Below are 27645 nucleotides of genomic sequence, written 5' to 3'. Positions count from 1 at the left end.
CGTTTTTCATCCGAAAACGGATGGATGAAAAACGGACATACGGATCATCCGTGTGAAAGAGGCCTTAGGAGAGAGGCCTGCAGATAAACAGGTACAACTTATGTATGAGGATTTAATTCATCACTGTGCATCACCTGAGGTTAGTTACTTCAGTGGGCTTATGTATCACTATTGTCACTTTAAACTGGAAGTCCAATTGGACGTTAATGTTCAAGCTTTGGGGATCAGATTCCCTACCCTTTGGAAGCTAAATAACACATTTAAAACTAACTTAGATGCATGGGGTAATCATCTGTTCATATTTGAAATGTTGTAATTACAAGATTTCTGTTGTATAATAATGATATCTTTGTTTATATAAGCCCTTACTGAAGCTGAAGATATTGATCTGCACCTGAGAACATTAGAACCTCATATAAAGTTATTAGAAGAGACCGACTTCCATCAGATCCATACCTTCATTCCGCCTCTATTCCACACCATCTGCCTAATCTGGAGTAACTCGGCTTACTATTGTACCCCTGCACGGATCATTGTACTGTTACAAGAGTTCTGCAACATGCTTATTGATCAGGTAGTGTGAATGCTTTATATATGCCTAGAAGACAAAGATATACAGTTTTTACCGATTCCGTTTCCTTTACTTGAAAATGGGGGTTAGAGTAATTTTCCACAGTGTTTTATTATACACCAGGTAGGAACAAGTTTCAGCTACTTTAATTACATTAAACACTCATGGCATCACCTTTGAGTATTTGCAAGTGACTTTTGTTTACTCCAGGTACTTGTGTCTGACTAGTGAAGCCGTTGCTTGTTTAGCACTTCATTTTTGCACATTTTTTCCTGTGGTCAAAGTTAATTGACTGAGCCTGGATGGTAAAATTGATAGGGACCCTTTTGATTAAGAGAAATAAATGGAATCTGCCATAAGGGCATAACCTGAACTGCCATTATTAAAAGTTTCTTGCTAAACTACTTAGCAAGTCACCAACTCGAACAACAATAGAGGTTGGAAGTTTTGCCATTACTTGTTGCTTACTTGTTATCTAGATGAATGGTCTCCAAACTGTGGCCTGTGGGCCAAATGCGGCCCTTTGCTTGCCTTTATGCGGCTCTTACGGCACAGTTACCCACAATGATACAATGCACTATTCCTCCCACTGACTCCTACGATGGGACATTTTTACTATCACCGACACCAATGATGGGGCACTATTCCTTCCACTGCCACACCGGCAGGTCATATCTCCACTCCCCCCCCCCCCCCCCCCCCCCCTGAACCCAACAATGGGGCACCATTCATCCACGGACACTATATCATTTTTTTTCTCCCACTGACCACTAAGCCTGAGACTTTGTCTACACCCTCTGATACTGGGGCATTTTCTACTCCAACTGGCCACAGCCCCACCCTCCTTAAAGTCTGACGAACAGTTAACCAGCCCTTTGTTTAGAAAGTTTGGAGACCCCTGATCTAGACTATTGGCTCACTAAATAGTGAAGTATAAAGATCAGCCAAGAATCTAGTATGTGCTGAATGGAGTAAGAAATGGCAGTGCAAAGCCTTCTTTATTATCTTGTGTGCACAAGAATGGAAATAAAAACATTTCTCTTGAAATTATTTGGCATAGTTCTATAGTCTGAGCATCAGGAAGGAATTTTTTTTTTTTTATCTTTTAGCTGTACTTGTAAAAGACCATTATCTGTGTGCTTGAAAATACCCTATGCAACCCATATGTTAAACTTGCAGTAATATTCATGGGTAACAGAAGACAACAGTAGGTAAGGTAACAGTGACCTAGGATACGCTAGCTTTTAAGTGACATGTGTTTTGTTTATGACAAGAGGAAGTAATTTTTTACGCAGAATATTGATGTAATTGGGCAATGCTGGCATTTGCCTTACTAGCATGAACTTTTATGATAGTTTATGCTTTTCCTTTTTATGATAGTTTTATAATAGGTCCAGTTTAGCATAGACATTCCATCCAGCAGGACCAGGTGACTATCCTCTAATTTTAGTGGTTAATTTATTACTCATTCTTGCAATAAGGCATACAAGAAAGGATTTGCAGTAATTCACATTGCTTTTTGTTTTTATATATACATCAGAATATGTTCCAACTGGCTGGAATGGTGCAACTCAGCAAACTATGACAGACCAGACATTGAGCTCATGGAATCTTACACCAATGAGATAATGAGCCGAGTAATTTATTTTGTATTGCAGATAGGTCCATTGACATGTATGGATGCATAGTACAAATAAACATGGCTATGCATTGGCAGACTACCCTGAAAACACGTGTCAAATTGCCTTTTTTCTAAGAAATGATGGCCAGGTCTGTGCCCTGATTTTTTTAAGTTCTCATAGGTATTACATGATCATGCTTGACAGGTGTCACAAACTTTGAACAGCAGGCATTGTATGGTTCAATGCCTCTTATGAGGTTATTTACTAAAACTGGAGAGTGCAAATTCTGGTGCAGCTCTGCAGGGAAACCAATTGGATTCCAGGATTTATTGCCAAAACCTAATTAAGCAAGCTGAAGTTTGAAGCTGATTGGCTACCATGCACAGCTTGCCAATGGTTGCAAGTGGCCTTGCAGGAGAAAGCAAGTTCCATTCGTTATCTATGGACCCCAACCCCTTTATAAAATGTAGTCTAATAGAAGTGCAAAAATATACCTATGGGGAAAAAAGTTGTAATAAATACTTACATAGCCACTGTCTTCTGGCATGACATCACTACACTTCCAGAGAAATGGTAAACCCTATGTATTATATCGTAAATTGCACTATGCTGAATCATTTTCTTGTGAGATTTGGGATCCTGTTCATTCTCAGGATCTCGCTGGATGAACTGTACCTTTACGCCTGCGCATTCTGTGTGCAGAAGACAAAAATAAGGTAAGTATATATTCTAAAAAAAAAATTGCCACAGGAATATTTAGTAGTTGAAGCACTCATGATATTACTGACCCCTTGTGTGCTACTGGATACTAGTTACACAGGCATAGAAAAAATCAAGCAGACATGAGCTCTAGTGAAGATAGCTGCTTTAATTAATATTGATAAGGCTTGCAGTCGACACAAAGAAGCTGCCCCATCTACATTTTGTGAACTGTCATGGCCTGCCCCATCAAACACCAACTGCCTACAATTACACATACACATTCTTCCTTGTGTAGTGGTGGGTGGGTAGGTGAAAGTTGTAGCTGTGCTACCTGGACATCCACCAGTCCCTAGCCTTCTTCCAAGGTTGCCTTGTACATCACTGCTGAAAATTGCTATATATATTAGTGTAAAAGTTTGCATTATAATTGGCTATAACAATTGAACAGTTTTTAGGTTGCCCAGATGATAAATTCTATTGTTAGTCCGTTCAGCAGTGAGTTTGTTATCAGAGTCCTGTTTAATGAAATGTTGTTGATTGACAAAGCATGACCCTTTTTCTTACATTTCTAGCATGAAGCTTGATTATCGTTTGTTAAATTCCAGGCAAAATCGTATCTTTCTCCGGAAGATCTTTTCAAGGAGGAAACAGAGGAAGCTCTGGAGCATGTACAAATCGCTGTGAACGTCCTCAAGAGCTTTAAGCATTCATTTCAAAGCCACAGAAGCAATCTAGGGTCATTCTATGGGGATAGCAATGAGTTCAAACCCTGGGATTTCCGATCTCAACTTGTGTTTGCAAGATATGACAGGTTTCTTGAGCGCCTAATGAAGATTGAGGTATTTAATTCTACTAATTGTATCCTTTTCAGAGTTGAAAACTATAAATACTTACAGTGGAGCGCTATGAATTGCAAATGAGGTGACCTGCACAGGGCTTTTCAAGGAAAACACTACTTTCCCTGCTTACCTAAGATATACTCTCCCTAAAATAATACAATCTTCTAATGGCTATAATTATAATTATTACCATAAGTATTCCCATGTGACACAGTTAGTGACCACAACAATTATATTTAATTGGACAGATATTACTTTAAGGCTTTCAGTCCTACAAAATCGATTCTGTTGTACACATTTCTACTTTCTGTTATTTCTGAAATTTTATTCTATTCTCCTGAATAGCATTAGCACCGAATAGCACTGAAGAGCATTTGTGTACTTTATGTGACGTTACAGCATATAAGGAAATTATTTTAAATGTTGATTATAAATGTTTTCTGACATTTGTAGAGAGGTTTTATATCCATATAATTTTAATGATGTAATTTTACATATACAGGGGGTCCCCGGGTTACAAACAAGATAGGGACTTTAGGTTTGTTCTTAAGTTGAATCTGTTTGTAAGTCGGAACAGGTACATTTTTTAAGTTTAGCTCCAGCCAAAAAATCTATTTTTAAGGTTTGTAGATAGCATAGGGAAGGGTTATCACCCCTGTAACATTTGTTTTGCTGTCTGTGCCCCTGTTCAGAAGATTTCACCTCACTTTCTGTCCCAATGACAATTGGATTTTGAAAATTTGGGGTTATTAGGGAAATAAGGATTGGTGATAAAGCATCAGTGGAGACACCTTTTTCCCATATTAACTCTTACAGGAGTGAATTTCCCTTCCTAGGGGTAGATTTCCTCTCACTTCCTGTTGTCTCCCTCCGTTTGTAAGTCGGATGTTTGTAAGTAGGGGACCCCCTGTATATTAAATCTGTGCACAAAATAGGCAAGTAGAGAACCAAAAGCTTGTCCTTAGTATTGCATGTGGTCTGCTTGCTGCTGATCTTTACCTTATTTCTACCATAGTATATCTTGTTTCAGCCTGGATTTCTGTGTGGTCTTTGTATTTTTAATACTTACAGAGGTTAACCACTTCAGCCCTGGAAGGTTTCACCCCCTTCCTGACCAGAGCATTTTTTGCAATACGGCACTGCGTTGCTTTAACTGACAATTGCGTGGTCGTGAGACGCTGTACCCAAACAAAATTATTGTCCTTTTTTTCCCACAAATAGAGCTTTCTTTTGGTGGTATTTGATCACCTCTGCGGTTTTTATTTTTTTGCGCTTTAAGCAAAAAAAGACCTACAATTTTGAAAAAAAAACAAACCATCATTTTTACTTTCTGCTAATAAACATATATAATTAAATAATTAAAATTTCCTGATCAGTTTAGGCCGACATGTATTCTGCTACATATTTTTGGTAAAAAAAATCCCAGTAAGTGTATATTGATTGCTTTGCGCAAAAGTTACCGCATCTACAAACTATGGGATATTTCTATAATCTTTAAAAAAATGTTTTATATTTTTTACTAGTAATGGCGGCGATCAGTGATTTTTAAAAAAAATAATTCCCAGATTTATTCTACACTATCACTTACCATCTGATAAATCTTTTTTTCTGTGTGCATGCGTGTGTATATTTATATGTATGTAAATATGCATGTATGTACTACTCTATGGTACTCATAATCTTTTATGTTGTCAGACTTATGATTATACCAGTCAAATCTGCATTTATATTATATTTTGTTTCGTTGTAGTTCTCATTAATGGAGAGTGTTTTCTGGCCCCCAAAATTGATCGACACTTTTTTTTTTGTGCAAACAATACATTTAATTTAGTCTGGCGCTTGTTCCATTGGTGCATGGTTTCTTACAGACCACATTGGCCATATAGATAGTTATGATGGTCAGGTGTTCTCAAACCATGGTCATATAGCCTGTCAAAGTACATATAATGCATGATGTGTCTTCCTGAAGCCATGTATGTGCTCCATTAGTAGATAATTATGCTTTCTTATGCCGATGGCCTGCTGGTCTGGACTTCAGACTTGGAAGCAAAGACCTTTCTGCTTTGGGGCGCCTATATATTTTTTAAATTTGTTTTATTGTTTTATTATTTTAGGATGTTTTACGGACTACCTTAGAATTTCAGAAACTAGAAAAATTAGAATTGGGAGGAAGTAAAGGATACATGCTGACCGAACAGGTTACACATCTTCAGGAAGAATTTGAAGAGAGATGTAAAGTGTTCAAAGAAAGTGCTCATCATCCAACGGATTACACTAATATGGTATGCGTCCACATTATTGAAACACCAATGTTTTATGCTTGTTTTTGTATTTACAAACTGTCATATTTTTGAAAGAATGTACTGTGGAAAAAGTTTTAACCGCGAGTATGGTGTAGGACAAATACCATTCTAATGATTCTGGAAATACCCAATCTTAGTCATCTATGGATGGGCATATGGGCACCCAGACATCTGCCTGCCTTCAAACACATGGCCATACTGCCATGACCCACCATGGTGCCCCCTAGACTTGATGGCAGGGTAAATGCAGGTGATGTCTTTGACTGCTTATAATTATGAGCATTTCCAACTGTCCTTTTCTGTTATTTACTCATATTGTGTGTAAAGATGTGCACGGCCACCCTAATACAAAACAATATATGATACAATATGTAATCGCCAATTATTTTATAACCTGTTATTTATAACGTGTTAACGCCTTAAGCATTTTGTTAATCATTACAGGAGTTTGAAAATGATTACTTTGCATTCAAGGCTAAAGTATTGGACCTAGAGACACAGATTGCAACAATGATATGTTTGGCATTTAAGGACTGTACTGGTTTGGAATCAGCCTTTAAGGTATGCTTCTTTTTCTGTATCGTTCAAATATTGTTACTGAGACATTCATTGATTGGAAAGGTGAACTGCTGTGGTAGGAAAATTGTTTAGTGGCACCCTATTCACCCTGAAATCCAGGGTGCCTTCCTTTGCAATTACCAGCTTCAGCTAGGTAGATGTCATTTTAGCCAGCCACCTCTTGTGCTTTAATCAGCAGCCAATGATGAGGATCGGGTGTCAGGGATGGAATTGTAAGATGTTAACTTTCCAGCTAAAGTTGGTATGTCCATAGTATAGTTCCCTGAGTTTGGGAGCACAGGTACTCCCTAGAACAGCATTTATCAAATGTATTATTTTACATTAGCAAATTGTTTCGTTTATTTATTAGTTGATATCTTTTTACAGTTGCTGGCAATCTCTGGTTATTTTCTGGAAAGACAGGTTATTTTGGATATCTTCGGTCCCAACTATTATATACTTCTTCAAATGTTCAGTGAGGAGCTGGATAAGTGTAAGATGTTATATGATGAGCATGTTAAACAGGTACAGTATAAAGGTACATTTACCTCTCTATAAAAAAATAATGTGCGGCATCTCATTATATATCATTGTGCTGTTTTATGTTTTGCTGTGTAGATGGAAACATGTGTTGTACACAAAAACATGCCAATCATTTCTGGTATCTTGAAGTGGACCAAGGAGCTCAAAGAACGGATACAAATGATGTGGTCCAATTTCAGGTTTATCCAGCATGAGTGAGTGTCTGTTTTCATAAATATAAGTGCAGTTTTTGATGTACTACTTATATGGTACTGTCTAATGAACATCTTTCCATCAGAGACTCCTAGCTACCCATCATCATCATACCATTCTCTTTTTATTTCCTCTAAATACTTGTTGCCACTGTGTGAAGCACATCCTAAACCAGACACATTAAGATTATTATTCCTGCTACTGTATGCTTTCTCACCTTAGCTATCTGCGTCTTGTAACGAGTCAACCTGAGGAACTGTGTCTCCCGACATAGAACCTGAGGAACCATGTCTCCCTACATAGTTCTCCTTCTCATTACCTGATCCAAGGCCTGTGCCCCCTCCCATAAGCCAACTTACTATGAGGTTTATACCACCCTGGTTGCATTTGGGAATGTGTCTCTTTGCATATGGCCGATACACATGGGTATCTATGTACTGGTTTTAAGGGACATATCCTTCAGAAAACTTCAGAAGTGTTGAATGCTGAGTATTCTGACAGAGGCTGTAGTTCTGGACTGGAGTTAAAGTAGAAGATGCAGGTTACTAGAGAGGTGAGTATAATAGTTCTATTGCAGGGTGCTGGCTTTAGGATTTTTTTTTTTCAGACGCGCCAGGTCACTTTAAACGATTAAGAAGGAGATTATCTATAAAATATTGCAAGAAGAAAGAAAGAAAAATGAAATGAAATTCCTCTCTTGTTTTGCAGTTTACCCAAAAGTCTACATCCATTCCCATTTAGATATAATAATCTCTTTAAAAATGGTGGAATTTGACCATAGAATCTGAAATATCAGATTTCAACAGCAGGTGATGCTGCAAGTGCAATCTGCAATTAGTATCTTAACTTCCAAAGTAATGGAAACGTAGATAGATAACTGATGCATGCTTTAATCTTACTATATATGCCAGAGCTGACAGCAGCAAGACATGGCTATGTATAATTCTTTGAAGTGAAAACTTAAAAATCTTGTGTTTTTGTCTTTATAACTTTTACCTTTGTAGAAGTGTGGAAAGCTCAGAAGCCTCATCCATTTATCAAAAATATATGGAGATGATGACTGAGTTGGACCAGCATGAGGAACTGGCCTATGAAAAGTGGATATCTGGGGTTGATGAAATTTGTATGTTCAATCTAGACCAACCACTCATTAGACGTACTGTAGATGGCTTTCTCTCTGTCAATTTTGACCCCAAGGTACAAATTAATAACTTCTTAAAATTTTTGACTCAGTGACTATGACTGTTTTAAACTAAGAAAGGTGCGCTGTCCCTTTTAATTGTATAAATGGATGAACAAGTGCAATAAAGCAAATATGAAATCACAAAATAAGCAAATATTTGCTTTATTGCACTTATTCACCCATTTATACACTTAAAGGGACAGCACACCTTTCTTGGTTTATATCAATTATTGACCCAGTGTCTGGGTTGCATGAGGCTGCAGCAGTCCACTGTATTATCAAGTTTGGAGCTGAGTGCAAGAAATTTCCTTACATGACTATGGCTGAGCATTAAAAGTCCAGCAACCTGTTGTGTGTAATAGCAGTACGGCCATTTTATAATTCTAGTCAAACAAATTGGAAGTGATACAGACACGCAGACTTAAAGAGCACTACATAAAATGTTCTTTATCATATTCTGTGTATTTTCTTGCAGCTTGTAGCAGTATTAAGAGAAGTGAAATATCTTCAGGTATTAAATCATTCAGATATACCCAAGGCTGCACTGGGAATTTTCGAGAAGAAAGAAATTCTACACAAGGTAAGGTTCATGTTGAAATCTCAGTATGTATTGTTCTTATTAAAGCAGTATTAAACCCATAACCAAACATTTATTGTTATTATTGCAGCTTACCAATTCTTAGATGTGATGGCTGCATTAGTTTTCTATTTTAGGCTTTCTTCTAGTTTCATCTGGTGATCCAGTCAGTAAGTCTGTTGTTTTTCAAAAGAACAATCTCTCTTCCAGATGTATCAGTTTACAGGGATAAGACAAGCCAATTACCACTGACAGGGGTACTTAAAATGATCAGCTTTTAATTATTCATGTAAAACCTTTAGGCTACTTTCACACTGGGGCGGAAGTGTGTTAACGGTAAGGCAGCGGCACTTTACCATTGCTTTAGTGATGTTTTTTTGGCCAATAGCAGGGCACTTTTAACCCCCGCTAGCGGCCGAAGAAAGGATTAATAGCGCCCGTGTTGGTGCGCTTCAGCAGCACTGCCCATTCATTTTAATCCAGATGCTGCTTGCAGGACTTTTTTTCCTGCCCTGCAAGCATGGCCCCAGTGTGAAAGCATAGCGCCTGTAAAGCGCCTCAGTGTGAAAGGGGTCTTATCCTAAAAAAAAACTGTTTGCTGTAACTGCCTATAAAGTGTGAGCTGGAGTTTGACTTAAATGTGGTGTGTGTTTAAATCTGCTAATACATTTAACATTACCCTCTTTCTCAGACTGATAACGCTGCTGTCTGCTGTGCCCCCTTCCTCTATCATCCAGAGTGGGGGCACTCTAATACAGGAGATGTGTTACTGGCCAGATCACCTTAAAATGGTTGTAAAAGTAAAAGTTTTTTTTACCTTAGTGCATTCTCTGCATTAAGGTAAAAAAAAAACATTTAATGGTAGTACAGCCCCCAACCCCCCCCCCCCCCCCCCCCCCCGAATACTTGCCTAAACCAGATATAGAACCAGTGCTGTGCACGTCTGCAGCAGCTCTTCTCCCCTCTCCAGGCTCTCACAGGCTTGGCTGAGAGCAGCGGTAGCCATTGGCTCCTGCTACTGTCAATCAAACCTGTCAGCAGAGAGTGGGGGGTGGGGCTGAGCCAGGCTGGGTGTCTGAATAGGAATAGAATAGGACGCAGCTTCCTATGAGGGCACTTTGTGGGGGGGTGGGGGGGCACTTGCAGGGCACCCTAGAAGAGGAGAATTGGGGCTGTTCTATGCAAAACCATTACACAGAGCAGGTAAGTATAACATGTTTATTGTTTTAAAAAAATTAAACCAAACCTTTACAATCACTTTAAAAAAAGAAAAATAATGCAGCCACCACATCTGATGATTGGTAAACTGCAATGTGCCAAGTTTTTAGTTTTGGATTTAATACTGCTTTAATATTCTCCTCACTTAAAGGGTCAGTTCACCAAAAAAATATATTTTTGTTATACCTGGAGGCTAGTGTGTTGTGTCAGCCCCTGGATTCCTATTTATCTTGGATATCTGAACTGTGAGATCTCCCTGCCATAATATTAAGTCTGTTTCTCTCCACCTTTAAATGTTTCTGCCCACATTTGTGTGTTCCACTATCCATGATAAAAAGTAATGAAGACCTCCAACAGGCAGTGCTGGACTTCCACTTAATGGCTGCAGACCCCAAGTGCTTACATTTCACCGAAAGAGTCTCTGAAAGACATTAGAAATTGTCTGTGGGTTTAACCTTCCAGCTTCTACCAATTACCAAAATATCAGTGCAGACTGAACCGGCCCTTTTAGGTGTCTGAACAAAGCATAGGTAGCCACTGTAAAGTCTGAATCAGTGCTGTGTCACTTCTTCAGGCAGAACTAGTTGCCTACACATACGTTCATGAGAACTGAAGAAAAACCTGAGGCATGAACAAGGTTATCATTGTTTGGTGAATGGTCTGCAATGTTTTGAAAGTGTTAGAACCCATTCCTGGTCAATCATTTTTTATCTGTATATGACAATCATTATTTTGTATGATATAGTGTAGTTATTAGTAGCTGCATCCTTTTTGAAGGTGCCTTTCTTTTACATACAGTCAGTGGCCGCCTGTCCATATGGGGTGGGGTGCAGGGACGCCACACCCCTAATCCATACGTGATTAAAGCCAGAGGCTCTAATTGGCTTCAAAAAAGGGTGGGCTCGGGGCACAGAGCACTGCGCCCTGAGTCCACCCAGTTGTGTGACAATAGCGAATGAATATTCGCTATTGTCTTCCTGATTCTCTTCCTTGCCAATCAGGAAGTGGGTCCTGAGACCCGTCACCCGATTGACTGGGAGGAGAATAGGCAGAGGAGAGGAGAGGGAGTGCTGACTGATCAGAGGCCGTCCTGCTCCCGGGCTACTCATGGACTTTCCTGGAGCCTCCGGCCGCCGCTCTTACTGGATGGTGTTCAGACTGTAGCTGGAGGAGTACCTGTCACAGGCAGCAGATTGAGGTTAGTGCATGTAGCCGGTGATCAGCCTTCTTCACCAGGGATATCGCTGGGTACACTGTTGGCTGCTGGGGAGGGAATCTGTGTAAGTGCTGCTGGTCCCCACATCTGGCCATAGGAGATGGAAGTCCCAGCAGCGGGTGTGTGTGTCACTTGTCAGCTGGCACCAGGCTGAATAGCTGCCCTGTGTAATTAGCAATCTGTGTTGGTGACAGAGGAGCTGTGCCTTTCATCTGGGACCTGACTACCACCTTCCTGTCTGTCTCCCCCAAAATATTTAGCACCAGCCGCCACTGCATAAAGTATATGTAATGTCTATAGCTATCTGTAGCCAATTTTACTGAAAGTGTTATGCCCTGTACACACGACCGGTTTTGCCGTTGGAATAAACTCTGAAGGTTTTTCCGATGATAATTAATAAGTCACCGGGACTAAATGGCTTGCACCCGAGGGTCCTTAGGGAGCTCAGTCAAGTAATTGCCAGACCATTGTTCCTGATTTTTACTGACAGTCTACTAACGGGAATGGTACCAGCTGATTGAAGAAAATCCAACGTAGCACCGATATTTTAAAAAAGGGCCAAAATACATCCCTGGGAATTACAGACCAGTTAGCCTAACATCAATAGCAAGCTCCTGGAGGGGATGATAAGGGATTATATACAAGATTTTAGTAAAGAAAACGGTATCATTAGCAGTAATCAGCATGGATTCATGAAGAACAATTCTTGCCAAACCAATCTATTAACCTTCTCTGAGGAGGTGAGCTGCCATCTAGATAAAGACGTGGTGTATCTGGATTTTGCAAAAGCGTTTGACACAGTTCCCCATAAACGTTTACTGTACAAAGTAAGGGCCGTTGGCATGGACCATAGGGTGAGTACATGGATTGAAATCTGGCTACAAGGACGAGTTCAGACGGTAGTGATAAATGGGGAGTACTCGGAATGGTCAGGGTTGGGTTGTGGGGTCCCCCAGGGTTCTGTGCTGGGACCAATCCTATTTACTTTGTTCATAAACGACCTGGAGGATGGGTTAAACAATTCTATCTTTGTATTTGCAAACAATACTAAGCTAAGCAGGTCAATAACTTCTTCGCAGGATATGGATATCTTGCAAGAAGATCTGAACAAATAAATGGGGTGGGGAACTACATTGCAAATACAGTTTATTGTAGAAAAATGTAAAATAATGCATTTGGGTGGCAAAAATATGAATGCAATTTACTCACTAGGGGGAACACCTCTGGGGGAATCTAGGATGGAAAAAGACCTGGGGGTCCTAGTAGATGACAGGCTCAGCAATGGCATGCAATGCCAAGCTGCTGCTAACAAAGCAAACAGAATATTGGCATGCATAAAAAAGAGATTAACTTGAGAGATAAAGCGATAATTCTCCCACTCTACAAGACTCTGGTGCCTCACCTGGAGTATGCCGTCCAGTTCTGGGCACCAGTCCTCAGGAAGGATGTACTGGAAATGGAGCGAGTACAGAGACGGGCAACAAAGCTAATAAAGGGACTGGAGGATCTTAGTTATGAGGAAAGGTTGCGAGCACTGACCTTATTCTCTGGAGAAGAGACGCTTGAGAGGGGATATGATTTCAGTTTACAAATACCATACTGGTGACCCCATAATAGGGATAAAACTTTTCTGCGGACGGGAGTATAATAAGACACGTGGCCACTCATTAAAATTAGAAGAAATAAGATTTAACCTTAACCACTTCAATACCAGGCACTTCCCCCGCCTTCCTGCCCAGGACAATTTTTAGCTTTCAGCGCTGTCGCACTTTGAATGACAATTGTGCAGTCATGCAACACTGTACCCAAACTAAATGTTTAGAATTTTCTTCCCACAAATAGAGCTTTCTTTTGGTGGTATTTGATCACCTCTGCGGTTTTTAATTTTTGCGCTATAAACAAAAAAAGAGCAACAATTTTGAAAAAAAAAACTGATGGGCACTGATAGGCAGCACTGATAGGCAGCACTGATGGCACTGAAAATGTAAGAAAATGTAAGGGTGCAATTAGGGCGGCTAAGATAGAACACAAAAAAGACATGTTCAGTTCTTTGCTGTAAGAGCGGCAAGGATGTGGAATTCCCTCCCACAGGCGGTGGTTTCAGCGGGTAGCATCAATAGTTTCAAAAAACGTTTAGATAAGCACCCGAACGACCACAACATACAGGGATATACAATGTAATACTGACATATAATCACACACATAGGTTGGACTTGATGGACTTTGTGTCTTTTTTTCAACCTCACCTACTATGTAACAGAGCCCTAGGAGGCACTCTGCACATGCTCTTTAGTGTGTATTGCTCAGATTTTGCTGCACCCTTTGTTGTTCCAAATATGGGGCAGCAGAGAAGTTAGTAAATGTGTATAGATAAATGTAATAACTGCTTCTTGTGCTGATATTTTTTTACAGTATATTGGAAGTTTGGACCTTCTGGTACAGTGGTACAATAAACTAAAGCAAACTGTGCTAGAAGTAGAATACCCCTTAATTAAAGAAGATATGGAGGCCATCGATGAACAGTTAAAAGATGCTGAGAAATTCTATACATGGAATCGTGATGACTGTTGGGATTACATTGTTCAAGTAAAATCCGTAGTGTATGACTTGGAGAGAAGAGTACAGAAGTCAAAGGACAACATAGCCACAATGCAGCAGATTATGACTACATGGGCAGAGCAGGCTTTATTTTCCCGAAAGGACAACAAAAAAGATGCCTTGATCAATTTGGAGGACAAAAGTGAACAAGTAAATAAAAAATACAAATTATTTCAAGAAGATGGATATAAACTACGTAGCCTGGCTGAGGTACCTGAGTTTTGCAGTTATGTTTTTTTTTGTAATATTAAAAGATATTGTAAAAAGCCTGCTAATTGTTTTAGGAGACTGAGGGTCACTTACTGAGCCAGAGGTTCCATCTCAGAGGTAGACAGTCTGCTGGTTAGGTAAGCAAGATCATTCTATCCTTTTAAAGCGAAAACTGAGGATCAGTCATAGGAAAATTAATTTAACCTAATTGTGTCACTATTTCACACGGGGCGGATCAGCGATGATCCGCCCCGTGAACACCTGCTTGCTCAGCGGGGATCGCTCCGCTGATCCCCGCTGAGCAGGAAAATGACAGGTCCGTCGCTGCACACTGTGCAGCGATGGACCTGTCAGAGCGCCGCTCTCCCCTATGGGGGATCGGATGATGACGGACCGTAGAGTCTGTCATCACCCGATCCGATCCGAAAACGGATGGAAAAGTAGGGTTTTCCTCCGTAACACTTTTCGGATCGGAGCGGGTCGGATGTCTGCGGACATGTCACCGCTGACATCCGACGCTCCATAGGGATACATGTATGTCCGTTTTTCATCCGAAAACGGAAGGATGAAAAACAGACATACGGATCCCCCGTGTGAAACTCTTATTTTATTTTGTTTAATATTTTGGTAAATATTTGCGTACGCTGGCTACAGTGAAATGCCTTCTTAAAAGACTGAGAGTTTAGTTAGCTATTTACTAGAACAGCAGACCAATTGTACTTGATTGGGGTATTGCCCACATTATCGGCTGTATGCCATCACCCAATTACCACCTTACCGAATTACAATAATTAAGCCAGACAACTTGTTTTTGGGTTAAAATGGCCATAGCAGCCTATTTTATTACACAAAAAACAAACCATAACAAAACTTTAACAAAAGAAATAACTGACTTGAAAAAACTGCATAGGATTTTTGAAGGCACCCTTGACGGCTCAAATTTCTGTATCTGGCATTACCTTGCCTATTACGGCCCTCGGCCGTGCTTTACGCCAGCTCTGGGACAAATTTAGGCAAATTCACCAGCCAATACAGCCAACTATTACTCCCGCCCTTATTAGGGCAGGTACACCCCTACCAGAGATGAGCCCAACCCATCTTTTTTCCAAAGAAATTCACTATCCCCGCCTTCAAAAACCCTACGACCTCTGCCAAGACGCCCGGCGTGAAACCTTACGCCTGGGCGGCCCGCCACACCCACAGAGCTCTTTGAATGCCATCTTGTAAGCCCAGGAACCAAAGATCAATCCCAACTGCATTCAAATGAACCCCGTCCCCTCTCAAGTACAACCATGGATCCTGCTCTAATTCCCTGTGACGATTCGCCAAACCGCCGTTGCGGACAAAAAATTTTGCTACAGCCTTATTGATCTTGATCCTGGCTCTATTAAGCTGCTCCACAGATACAGCCAAACGCCAGGAGGCCCTGGCCACCATGTCCGACCATACTACAATTGTGTCCGGGAACAGGGTACGCAATCTTAAGAGATCATATTTAATGTCTCTGCATAATTCCCTGGACGCCCAGAGCCCCAAATCATTTCCTCCCACATGAAGTAAAAGCACGTCAGGGGGCCTGTCAAGCCTGGTGTAATGGTGCACTTCTGGAAGAACCCTTGACCACAACATGCCCCTGACCCCGATCCACCGGATCCTGACCTGTTCTCTGGAGAATCCCAACTGACGACCATCCTGCCTAACCTCAGCCCTCTTAGCCCCCCAGGATCCACACCAAACATTCAGAACCTGTAAAGTAACACAAAACATAAACAACACAAATCCCCAGCACCAAAACACACGACAAGAAACCAACAATTGAACACCCACAAACATGTAAGAAAACACAAGAAACAGAAACACACGTAAAACAAGATCACCTTACACCCCCACTTAACTGTGCTTACCTACCACCTACACAATCTCACAATAGATGAGGCTGCACATACAGTCGAAAACATTGTGACTCCCATCTACCAAGTTGACGCACTAGCTTGTCTTCCAGGCCCCATCGGGCCGCTTCGGTAGCCGCTCCAATTCTGAAAGAATGGGAGGAGTAATTCTGTGTCGAAAAACCCGCAGCCAGGAGACACTTCTTGAAAACGGCCCCAAACTGAAACCTAGACAACGCAAACCCATTACTATGTTGAAGAAAAGGACCGCGGTCCGTGCCCCTGACCTCCAACCATTCCCGAACTGCCCAAACAGGGCACAAGGGCGAGCCCCTTACCTCCCCCAAAGTAACCCATGCACCTTTACCACCTTGGTCAGTTTTGGACCTGTGAATTAAAAGGGACACCACTTCACCCCTAAGCACCACATCAGCCCAGTCCAAACTACCACCACGCCGTTTTGACCTGCACACCAATTCTCCAATTCTGAACGCCCCAAAAAACGCCAAAATAAATGCCGTTCTAAAAAGCACAGCCTCGTAAGGCGAGGAAGAAACCTCACCCATGACACCTATGATAGCCCCTAGCATGCTGAATGAAACCGGGCGGCGGGAATCCCGTGTGTTCTTACCCCGCCTGTAGCCCCGCAAAACCCGTTTCACCAAAGCATGCTTGGTGACATCCCCAACCCCAGACAATTGAAACCAAACAGCCAAGCCCGACATTTTTTGACCCAATTTGGATGCGAAAACTCCACCTTCCACATTCCTGCCAATGAATTCTAGCACCAAGCACAAATGGTCACCTTCGCTAGCACATCCACCTACCTCCCGTTCGAGTGCAAGCCACTCCCCCCAAACCTTCTCATATGTGGTCCACGTAGCAGTGCACACAGAATCCTTGATGAGCCTTGTTACCGTTCGAATGCGATGTCCCATAAGTGGTCCGGGCAAGGCCTGCCATGCTGCTCCGCTCCCGGCGCCAGCATTCTGAATCTGTCCCACTGTAAGCGAGACAAAGCATCAGCCACATTATTGGTCACACCCGGCGCACGAACAACACGAACGTAACAATTCAGACAAAAACATAACAGCACTAAATGCCTCAGAAAACGCACCACCGGTGGGGAAGAAGCGGAAATTTTGTTAATAGCCTGTACAACCCCCAGATTGTCACAGTGAAACAGAACCCGTTTGTTCCTAAATTCATGCTACCAAATTTCCACCGCCATCACAATGGGAAATAGCTCCAACAGCACCAGATTGCCCAGTAAGTCCGCCTTGCGCCATGAGTCCGGCCATTCACCAGCACTCCACGGACTCCCCAAGATTGCTCCGTAACCGACTGCCCCGGCCGCATCCGTATAAAGCTCCAAGTCGCACGCAGAAACCACCTCATCCATCCACAATGACCTACCATTGAACTGTGCCAGGAACAACTGCCATACCCGCAAATCGTCTTTGTGTGCCTTAGACAAACGCACAAAATGGTGCGGTGCCTTGACCCCTGACGTGGCCGAAGCCAAACGCCTGCAGAAAATCCTGCCCATGGGCATAATGCGGCATGCAAAATTCAACTTGCCCAACAAAGACTGCAATGAACGCAAGCGAATCTTGTTGCTGCCGAGGGCAAAGGACACTGCTGCCTGCATGTCCTCCACCTTATCAAAGGAGAGCCGGCACTCCATATGCACCGTGTCAATCACAATCCCCAGAAATGTCAGCGTGGTGACTGGCCCTTCAGTTTTTTCTTGCGCCAAAGGTACACCGAATAACCCAAAAACGTATTGCAACGTGGCCAACAGAATATGGCACCCCCTAGCCGTTGAAGGGCCAATCACCAAGAAATCGTCCAGGTAGTGAATTATGGGATGCAAACCGGACACATCCCTCACCACCCATTCCAAAAAGGAGCTGAACGTTTCGAAAAGTGAACAAGATACGGCACAACCCATAGGCAGGCAGATATCGACAAAATAATGACCCTCCCACATGCAGCCCAACAAACGGAAGCTGTCGGGATGCACCGGCGGAAAGCCGATTCTATATCCGTCTTCGCCAAAAGAGCCCCCTTGCCAAACTTCCGAACCCAACTAACCACCTTGTCAAAAGATGCATAAGAGACCGTACAAAACTTGCGGTCAATGGCATCATTAACCGACAAACCATGCGTATATGAAAGATGGTGGATCAACCGGAAAGAATTGGGTTCCTTCTTGGGAACCACTCCCAACGGAGAGATAACCAACTCCGCTACAGGGGGTGCTTCGAAAGGGCCTGCCATCCTACCCAAAACCACTTCCTTAGCCAATTTCTCCGACACCACCGATTGGTGTCGCGCCGTCAACAAATTAGCAGGGACAGGAGGAACACCGGATAAAGTGCAAGGGATCCTAAAACCTACAGAAAAACCATGTAAAAGAAGCCGTGCCGCCATTTGATCAGGATACCTACTTAGGAATGGAGCCAGTTTTTCCACCTTCACCGGCATCCTCCCTCTTGCCAGCTTCACCAGACTTACCTTTGTTTTGTTTGAAGCATTTCGCAAGTGGATGAGATCCCCCGCAGCCTGAGCATTCATGTCGGAACCGGCATGATCCCCCGAATTTACAGTTCCCTTCATTGAACTGCCAACAGAAACCTTTCCGGCCGATGGTGACGCGGTTCCTGCTCCCCCACCAGCCCCCCCTGAAAAGGGGGTGTTTGTCGCCCGCGCCTGGGTCATCAACTTCATCCACAAGCTGATATCCTTGTGGTCCCACCTAATTGATGGCCTGAGCGCCTTGCGTTGACGGAATTGTTCATCGTAACGCAACCAAGACACTCCCCCGTACACCCTCTGCGCCTCACCAATTGCATCCGCGTAACAAAACAGCGCGGAGCACTGATCTGGAGACTTCTTGCCTATGACACTGGCAAGAATATTGAACGCCTGTAGCCAATTCCCAAAAGTCCTGGGAATAAGCCGGTATCAACGCTTCTCCTCTTCCTCCTTCTTACTCTCATCCGGCTTGACCTTGTCCAGGTTAAACTTTTCTAGGGGTAACAGGGAGAATATCTCCACGTACTCACCTTTCCAAATCCTGTCACGCACTTCCTGTTTTAAATGAGATCCCAGCGGTTCCTCGAAGCACACATATACTTCGCATTTTGCCGCATCTGCTAAACGAACACCCTCGGCGTCCCCCGTGGACTTCTTTCCCTCCTCAGCCGCCTTGACTGAGCTCTGCGACGATGCCTCTGCGGATGACGTAGCCACCACCGCCTGCCCTGCCCCCTCCTGGGGGGACGTCACTGATACCCCTTCCGCTAGCCCCCCAGGCGAGCCCTGGCTGGCCACATCCCCTGATGAACTTATTGGAGACTACGCAGCCGTCCATGCCGACGCCGGGGAAACAACCCCAGTCGCACTTGACGCCGGGGAAACAACCCCAGTCGCACTTGTTCCTGTGTCGCACCTGGCTAGCACCTCACTGAAACCTGCCATGAATGCTTGTAGTAGTTCAGCCACACCAGTCGTCCCGGCTGCCGTTGCCGGCACCACCGACGGCACCCCTAGCAAGGACCCCCCCTCACAGCCGTGTCCTCTAAGGCTATCTCCCTAACAGCAGAGTCTTGCCTTAGGCCCATCACAGCACCCCCCCCCCCATAGATTGCTGTCCTCCAGCCACAGAGCCCCCCTTCTCCTGTACCTGCCCCTGTGACAAGATTCCTGTACTGACAGCAGACTCAGACGACATAACAGTAGACACATAAGACACACATGGATAGTACTTACCAGGCTGCCCAGACCGCTCAGCCGTCACTCCGGATCCCTGCAGCTGATCATCCTCTTTTCTCCCTGGGCCGGCACCCGCCCCCACCTCTCCATCCTCAGATACTGACAGTTCTCCTTCCGACCGCTCTGCCTCTTCATGTATCATGCCCGTACTTCGCCCCGTTGACAGGCGCTGGCCAATGACGTCACCGGAGGCCGCCGCTCCGTTCTCCCTCGAGTTCCTCCTCCCCCGCTGCGCTCTCTGCCTAGGGCTTGTGACAGAAGCTGTACGCTGGTTCCTCTGAGCTGTAGGCTCGGTGCCGGCTCCCCTCTGGTAACCTCTGCTTCTTCTGCTGACAGTCCCGGCCATCCCGGGCATCAGGCCGGCACTGGGGGAATGCACTCTCCCCCGCAGGGCTGCTCTAATGGCAGCGTAGCACCCGCAGAGGCAGCCGTATGGTCCTGTAAAGCTGTAGAAGGGGGGTGGGATCGTGTGGCTGACCCACTTCTTTCCCCAGGGGGACGCCTGTGAAGAGGATTCCTCCCAGCTCCGCTAGCCTGCTGAGAAGGCGTTCTCTTGGCTGCAGAAGCTGAAGGGTCCATTACTGGGCTCCCAGCGCGGCGACACCCCCTCGGAGTCAGTTCAGGGCTCAAACGCTCAGGAGGCCTTGACCTCTTTGCGCGTGTAATAGAAGGGGCAGGTGTAGCAATTACCTGCCCCGACTCCGGCAAAAGTCCAGACAATTGGTCATGTAGCCATTGCGGTCCATTGGCAACCGCCGCCGCGCGAATCCTGGCCAGCATATTGTCAAGAACAAAAATTCCAAAATAAAGACTCCGTGGACACCTCCCACCATCCTCGGACAGACCATCTCTCCAAGCACCAAAGCCAAGAGTCTCTGAGTCATTTTTGACTCAGGAATGACAATGGATGCACAAATAGGATCAGTGGTGAGCGGATCCCACCATCTCCTCCGCCAGCTACACAGACTCATCCCCTTCATCCTAGAAGAGGACAAAGTGGCAGTTGTGGGAACAATCATCAATTCCCGACTCGACTACGCAAATTCGCTCTACGTAGGACTACCCCAATATCAGCTTGCGCGCTTGCAACTCGTCCAAAACATGGCGGCAAGACTGTTAACAGGAAAAAAACCCTGGGAATCCATCTCCCCAGCCCTAAAGAGTCTACACTGGCTAACCGTGAAGAATCGGATCACATTCAAGACCCTCTGCCTCACCCACAAATGCATACAAGGAAATGCTCCGCTATATCTCCAGGAGAAAATAAAACACTACACACCGAATCGCAGTCTTCGATCAGCCAACCAAAACCTCCTTATCATTCCCAAATACCGCTACAAAGCAAAGGGAGAACGAAGATTTGCAGTCCAAGGACCTCGACTGTGGAATGCTCTTCCAACCAACATCCGCATGGAAGAAAACCACCAGGCCTTCAGGAAAAAACTAAAGACCTTCCTTTTCTAAGAAGCTGACAACAGAGAATGCATCTAGCGCCTTGAGGTGATTCAGTTCGCATTTGCAGCGCATTACAGATCATTCATTCATTCATTCATTCATCTTAATTCTGTTAACTGCCAGACACAGCTAAACTACTCGGAGAATCTACTCGGTTGCTGTCCAAATTCCAAGTGATACTGACAGACCAACACCCACCTAGCAACCCATTAGGACCACCCAGCCACACCCTGCCCCACCCTATTATCCTCCATGTAAACCTTTAGACCCCTTTGAGACCCCTTTCATACTGGGGTGCATTTCAGGCGTTTTAGCACTAGAAATAGTGCCTGAAAAGTGCCTCTCATGTGGTGCGCTTGCAGGATAGGAAAAAAAGTCCTGCAAGCAGCATCTTTGGGATGGTGCAGGAGTGCTGTTTACGCCCCTCCCAAAACGCCCTGCCCATTGCAACACGGCGCTTTTAATCCTTTCTTCAGCCACTAGCGGAGGTTTAAAGCACCCTGCTAGCAGCCAAAAAACGCTGCTATAACATCGATAAAACTCCACTAAAACTAGCTGTGCTTTAGCACTAACGCCGGCACCGCCCCAGTGTGAAAGGGGTCTCACACTGAAGGAGTTTTTCAGGCATTTTAGTGCTAAAAATAGCGCCTCTAAAGCGCCGGAAAAATGCCTCTCATGCCTCCCCGGTGTGAACGCCCAAGTGCTTTCACACGGGGGTGGTGCGCTTGCAGGACGTTATAAAAAGTCCTGCAAGCAGCATCTTTGGGGCGGTTTGGGAGCGGTGTATACACCGCTCCCAAAACGCCCTGCCCATTGAAATGAATAGTCAGCGCTGGCGAAGCGCCTGCAAAGCGCTTTGGCAGCCCTGCAACACGAGCGCTTTTAACCCTTTCCGTTTTTGGGACAGGAAGTGAAGAGAAATCTCCCCATTGGGGCACAGACCTAAAAAAAATTAAAATAAACTGAGTTTTAACCTTTCCCTACTGTATCCAAAACTTAAAAAAAAAAGTTTTGGCTACACATACATTTATAGGCAATTTTTGTTGTGACAACAGATGCCATCACATGTTACTCTCTTTAAACTGATTTTAATGTTTCTGATCTGAACATACTGTTTAGTGTATTTATCATATGTCAAACTTTGTATTTTGTAATCTGAATCTACAATAGAGATGAATTATGTACAAATTATTCATAGCAACAACTCCCAAATGCGGATACAATGCAAAGGCATCCCATTCATTAGTGTGAACATACCTCAACACTACACACATAGAGCCAGGAGGTACATACCCTAAAGACATAGCAGATTTCAGTGTCCACCATTATGTTTGCCACATACTGAACCTACATACCATCAGCAACTAGAATCCTCTTTTGGAAAAAGACAGCAGGAACATGTGACCCAATTTTATAACGTTATCGCACGTTCACAATTTATTTTTAAGTGAAGGTGAACATTTTATAGTCTGCCACTGTAGACTACATACACTGACCATAAAGAAAACCCTTGCACATTAAGCAGTGGTAATCAGTACAGCTGCAGGCAATTGCAAGTGCTCGTGGTTTGCATTTTAGTTCATACATTTCTGGAGCTTTTATTTAGAGTTAACATAGCCTGATTTCATATGCACTATGTTTTCTTATGCTTTTTGTTTTAACTGATGTATTGTTTTAATTCATGCATAGGATAACATGAAACTCTTAAAGGCTGTTCCTGATGTGGACTCCTGGAAAATCTATGTGGAATACATGGATGACATTGTAATAGATGGCTTATACAACACTATTCTGCATTCCATGGAGTTCTTCATACAGAACACAGATGAAAAGTTAAAGCCGGCACCTTTATTTGAAGCACAAATGTCACTCAGTGGTAATGAAATTGTATTTAAGCCTTCACTGCAGAAGGAGGATGGCGATGGTCTTTATGACCTTATGGAGGAGCTATTGGGTGACATATTTAAAATGTCAGGACAAGTAAAAAGAATTGCAAAACATTTTGGAGTGGACAATTATCAGGTAAACGTTTTACTTTAAAGAGCATCTGCAAATGGCTGACTACTCTATGAAAAAAATAGTTTATTTCTTTCTGTTAAAAAAAAAAGTTTACATAGCACTACTCACCCTCCCTGTGGTTCCTTCTGCCCTCCACATCTTCCAGCAGAGGCCCTCTTTACACTACTGCAGAGATTGCACAGCATCTATTTCCCTCCCCATTTTCCCTCCTGTGTGCAACATCCTTATGATTCTCCAGCACAGGTCCTCTATACAATACTTAGGGTTTTTTACAGCGATACTTGTCCTTTCCATGCTCCCTCCTGCCTGCCATGTCCCCCTTATCCTCAGGAACAAGTCCTCTTCACAGTGCTGCAGAGATTGCATAGCACTTTGTCCTCTCCACACTCTAGCCCCACAACCCCACCACCCCCAATGTCCTTCACCCTCCAGTACAGGTCCTCTTCACATTACTGCAAAGTTTGCACAGATCTACTCCCCTTCACCATGCTCTTTCCAGCCCCCCATTTTTTTTTTTTAAGATGACTGTGTCCGATAGTTGAATGGATGTCAACAGGAACCATTGAGTACAACCTGACATTTCTTAATGAAGTGGCTTTCAGCAACACTGGTGGCAGGAGTGGTACAGTAGGTTATAATTGTCCTGTGGGGTAACATTCATGCATCTGCAATGCCCAACTGAACCTCCAAACATGCAGGTGATAAGAGTCATCAAACAGAGCTTGAGAAATAAGCAGCAGACCCAAGTTCTTATAACCCACGGCCAGATTCTTTTGGATGTTGTTTAATGATTACAGTTCTCTACTTCTTGTTTCTTTATAGCATTAGTACATGTTCCTCCACACAATAATTTGTTTATTTTCATTGAGATTTAATGACTCAATATCTTTAAATGTCATACTATGCCTTGAAATTGTCTTCAGGAGGTTTAATTATTTTCGTGTTTTTTACAGAATGACCTTGATGAGATGACTGACCTTTCTGAAATTCGGCAAGAAATTATGGAGAAAGTCACCACCATCATTGGCAAAGTCTTAGATTACAGAAGTACCTATGATTCATATTCCTATCTGTGGACCGATGACCGATCTGAGTTTATGAAACAGTTTCTCCTGTATGGTCACATGCTGACATCTGAGGAAATTGAAGCACATGAGGATGATGGGGTCCCAGAAAGTCTTCCTACTATTGAGCAGTTTAAAGAGCAGGCAAGAAGTAGTATTTTACAGAATTACGCACTGTGCCATATTTGAGAAAAGCACATTTAACACAACTTATGTTTACTTGCTTCAGATTGACATCTATGAAAATATTTACACACGGATCTTTGCTTCTGAAGATACCAAGGTTTTTGAGAGTTGGTTCCAGCTTGACTTGAAGCCTTTTAAAACAAGCATGCTCCTCGTAATAAGGAAGTGGAGCTGGATGTTTAAAGAGCATCTTATCAGATTTGTTGTTGATAGGTAATATGCAGTTCGGAAGGTGATATGCAGTCTACATATACTCAATGAAATTTGGTGATGATTGTTTGTCAGAAACTTATTTGAGATCTCCTGTGTCCTATATATCTATATTATCCAGTGCATATCATGAGCAGATATATTATGTAAAGAGGAGAATATATATTGGCTCATTATTCAAAGAAGTATATTGATTAGGTACAGCAGGTTACTGGTTGTCTTAGTGTTTTAATAAGATGCTGTGATGCGATGCTCAGGGCCGAAACTGGGGGAAGGTGACTGCCCGGGGCGCGGCATTGAGAGGGGCACCACAGCTTGTATTGATCCTCTTGCAGCAGCTGAAAGGCCGCTTCTCCTCCTCTACCACCTACTAGCATTCAGCTGCTGCAAGAGGAAAACACAGGGATGGATATGCACCTGTAAAAGCCGACCCAGCTTCCACTCCTGTTTCTTCCCCTTCGTCCCTAGCTGACCCCCCTCCGCTCTTCTGCCCCCTCTTCTAAGGTTTTGAGTCTTTGAAAATCTGCTTGGGGAGATTGGCTAGTCAGCACAGTGCAGAGTAGGTCTCCCATGTTCAATGAACACTCTTTAAATGCTAGCAAAAGAATTTAAATTAGCCGCTTGACCTCCCAAAGCTTTACCCCCTTCATGATCCGGCCACTTTTTTTTCCAACAAATAGAGCTTTCTTTTGGTGGTATTTGATCACCTCTGCTTTTTTCAATTTTTTTGCACTAAAAACAAAAAAAGACCGACAATTTTGAAAAAAAAAAAAATACTTTTTACTTTCTGCTCTAAAACCTATCCAATAAAAAAAAACCCTGAAATAATCAAATTTCTTCATAAATTTAGGCCAATATGTATACTGCCTTTTGGTTAAAAAAATCCCAGTAAGCATATATAGATTGGATTGCGCAAAAGTTATAGTGTCTACAAACTATGGAATATGTTTATTTATTTACTAGTAATGGTGGCGATCAGCAACTTATAGCAGGACTGTGATATTGCGGCGGACATTCTGACACTTTTGACACTTTTTTTGGGGACCAGTGACACTAATACAGTGATCAGTGCAAAAAAATTAGCAATGTCACTGTACGAATGACACTGGCTGGGAAGGGGTTAGCATCAGGGGCACTCAAAGGTTTAACTGTGTAACATGTGTTTTACTAAACTGTGGGAGGTGCTTTTACTGCTTTGCAGAGACACAGGATCCATACCTTCCCTCCTGTCAGAACGGCGATCTGCCTTGTTTGCATAGGGAGACCGCCGTTCTGCCTCTCTGCTCGATGACCGGCAGGAGACGGCGGACATTCAGTGCTCTGCTGCCGCTGTGTGGGATCAGGCTCCCTAACCGTAGGAGCCATAATATGTATGTACAGTATCTCACAAAAGTGAGTACACCCGTCACATTTTTGTAAATATTTTATTATATATTTTTATGTGACAACACTGAAGAAATTACACTTTGTTACAATGTAAAGTAGTGAGTGTACAGCTTGTATAACAGTGTAAATTTGCTGTCCCCTCAAAATAACTCAACACACAGCCATTAATGTCTAAACTGCTGGCAGCAAAAGTGAGTACACACCTAAGTGAAAATCTCCAAATTGAGCCCAAAGTGTCAATATTTTGTGTGGCCATCATTATTTTCCAGCACTGCCTTAACCCTCCTGGGCAAGGATACACCAGAGCTTCACAGGTTGCCACTGGATTCCTCTTGCACTCCTCCATGATGACATCACAGAGCTGGTGGATGTTAGAGACCTTGCGCTCCTCCACCTTCCATTGGAGGATGCCCCACAGATGCTAAATAGGGTTTAGGTTTGGAGACATGCTTGTCCAGTCCATCACCTTTACCCTCGGCTTCTTTAGTAAGGCAGTGACCATCTTGAAGGTGTGTTTGGAATACTGCTCTGCGGCCCAGTCACCGCAGGGAGGGGATCATGCTCTGCTTCAGTATGTCACAGTACATGTTGGCATTCAAGATTCCCTCAATGAACTTTAGCTCCCCAGTGCCGGCAGCACTCATGCAGCCCCAGACCATGACACTCCCACCACCATACTTGACTGTAGGCAAGACACACTTGTCTTTGTCCTCCTCACCTGGTTGCCGCCACACACGCTTGACACCATCTGAACCAAATAAGTTTATCTTGGTCTCATCAGACCACAGAACAAGGTTCCAGTAATCCATGTCCTTAGTCTGCTTGTCTTCAGCAAACTGCGGGCTTTCTTGTGCATCATCTTTAGAAGAGACTTCCTTCTGGGACGACAGCCATGCAGACCAATTTGATGCAGTGTGCGGCGTATGGTCTGAGCACTGGCAGGCTGGCCCCCCACCCCTTCAGCCTCTGCAGCAATGCTGGCAGCACTCATACGTTTATTTCCCAAAGGCAACCTCTGGATATGACACTCAGCACGTGCACTCAACTTGTTTGGTCGACCACGGCGAGGCCTGTTCTGAGTGGAACCTGTCCTGGTTAACCGCTGTATGGTCTTGGCCACTGTGCTGCAGCTGAGTTTCAAGGTCTTGGCAATCTTCTTATAGCCTAGGCCATCTTTATGGAGAAAAACAGTTCTTTTTTTCAGATCCTCAGAGAGCTCTTTGCGATGAGGTGCCATGTTGAGCTTCCAGTGACCAGTATGAAAAAGTGAGAGCGATAAGACCAAATTTAACACACCTGCTCCCCATTCACACCTGAGATCTGT

The 27645-nt window shown here is 43.5% G+C and overlaps 1 protein-coding gene across 1 annotated transcript in view; it reads left to right on the top strand.

Moving 5' to 3' along the window:
* The window catches only part of DNAH11 (dynein axonemal heavy chain 11), a 424128-nt gene that overhangs the window by 65877 nt on the left and 330606 nt on the right, over positions 1 to 27645 (top strand). The window contains exons 7-18 of the mRNA XM_073630040.1: positions 363 to 574; positions 3501 to 3734; positions 5849 to 6016; positions 6482 to 6598; positions 6983 to 7120; positions 7214 to 7332; positions 8335 to 8527; positions 8989 to 9093; positions 13937 to 14332; positions 23146 to 23478; positions 24429 to 24683; positions 24769 to 24938. Coding sequence (XP_073486141.1) covers positions 363 to 574; positions 3501 to 3734; positions 5849 to 6016; positions 6482 to 6598; positions 6983 to 7120; positions 7214 to 7332; positions 8335 to 8527; positions 8989 to 9093; positions 13937 to 14332; positions 23146 to 23478; positions 24429 to 24683; positions 24769 to 24938 — 2440 coding nt within the window. The remainder of the gene's footprint in view (positions 1 to 362; positions 575 to 3500; positions 3735 to 5848; positions 6017 to 6481; positions 6599 to 6982; positions 7121 to 7213; positions 7333 to 8334; positions 8528 to 8988; positions 9094 to 13936; positions 14333 to 23145; positions 23479 to 24428; positions 24684 to 24768; positions 24939 to 27645) is intronic.

The sequence above is a fragment of the Aquarana catesbeiana genome, linkage group LG05 (assembly GCF_042186555.1).
Source record: "Aquarana catesbeiana isolate 2022-GZ linkage group LG05, ASM4218655v1, whole genome shotgun sequence".
NCBI classification, from domain to species: Eukaryota; Metazoa; Chordata; class Amphibia; order Anura; family Ranidae; genus Aquarana; species Aquarana catesbeiana.
This window is presented reverse-complemented; position numbering and strand designations above follow the sequence as displayed.